The following is a 1,096-nucleotide window of genomic DNA, read 5'->3' on the forward strand; positions in this document are numbered from 1 at the left end:
TTTGTTAGTTGTCTTATGGTTGATTCTGTCTCATAGTAGGTGACTCTGCATATGCAAACAGAAACTGATTCATAGGGTTTTTATAGCTGTGATCCTTTGGAAGCAGATCACCAAACCCTGTTGAGTGGATTCAAACTGTAAAACTTTCCAGTTAAGTAGTAAAACGTCTAGCCATTTGCACCACTCTGGTAGTGTAGAGGTTAAGAATCGAGCTGCGAACCTCAAGGTCAGCAGTTTGAAACTACCAGCTGCTCCATGGGAGAAAGATGAGACTTTCTGCTCCTGTAAAGAGTTACAGCCTCGGAAACCCTATTCAGGGTTTGGGTTGGAACCGACTTGACGGCACTTAACAACAACATAAGCCTTGTAAAAGGAGCTCTGGTAGCCTAGTTGGTACGAATCCGGCTGCAAACCACAGGGTCAGCAGTTCAAAACTTCCAGCTGCTCGGTGGGAGAAAGATGAGGCCTTCTGCTCCCGTAAAGATTTACAGCCTTGGAAACCCTGTACAGGGTCACTATGAGTTGGAACCAACTCCACGGTACTTAACAACAACAACAGAAGCCTTGTAATGATTACAAGCAAGAAAGCCTCCAGGAGCAGTTCTACTCTGTATTCATGGGATTGTCTCAGTGGCAGCCAACAACAAAAACAACAGAGAGAAACAGGTACGTTGAATGGCCAATTTGATCTAATATTCAATCCATGATGTTTTCATTTCACTGATCCTTAAAGTCTACAAATAGTTAGAGAGTTTTCATTTGCAAGTGTTTCTGATTCTTTAGACAATGCTAGGATCTGATATTCCTTATTCCTTTATTTATTTATTTTTTAGCATACTGGGACCCAAAAGTTTTCACAGCTTATGATGCATTTCGTGTAAGTTTAATCACATCGGAGCTTATTGTACAGGAGGTAGAGACTCAACGGAATGGAGTCAAGGCTATCTTTGATCTAGAAGGCTGGCAGTTTTCTCATGCTTTTCAAATTACTCCATCTGTAGCCAAGAAGATTGCTTCTGTGCTTACAGTAAGTGTTTCCTGAATAATATTGTATTTTAATTGTGAGTTATGGTTAAATATGGAGGCCTGGTATGGT

General features: G+C 41.1%; 1 protein-coding gene across 1 annotated transcript in view; it reads left to right on the forward strand.

Moving 5' to 3' along the window:
* Positions 1 to 1,096, forward strand: part of TTPA (tocopherol (alpha) transfer protein) — a 73,205-nt gene that overhangs the window by 41,587 nt on the left and 30,522 nt on the right. The window contains exon 3 of the mRNA XM_006860081.1: positions 834 to 1,027. Coding sequence (XP_006860143.1) covers positions 834 to 1,027 — 194 coding nt within the window. The remainder of the gene's footprint in view (positions 1 to 833; positions 1,028 to 1,096) is intronic.

Source organism: Chrysochloris asiatica, unplaced genomic scaffold (assembly GCF_000296735.1).
Source record: "Chrysochloris asiatica unplaced genomic scaffold, ChrAsi1.0 scaffold00036, whole genome shotgun sequence".
NCBI classification, from domain to species: domain Eukaryota; kingdom Metazoa; phylum Chordata; class Mammalia; order Afrosoricida; family Chrysochloridae; genus Chrysochloris; species Chrysochloris asiatica.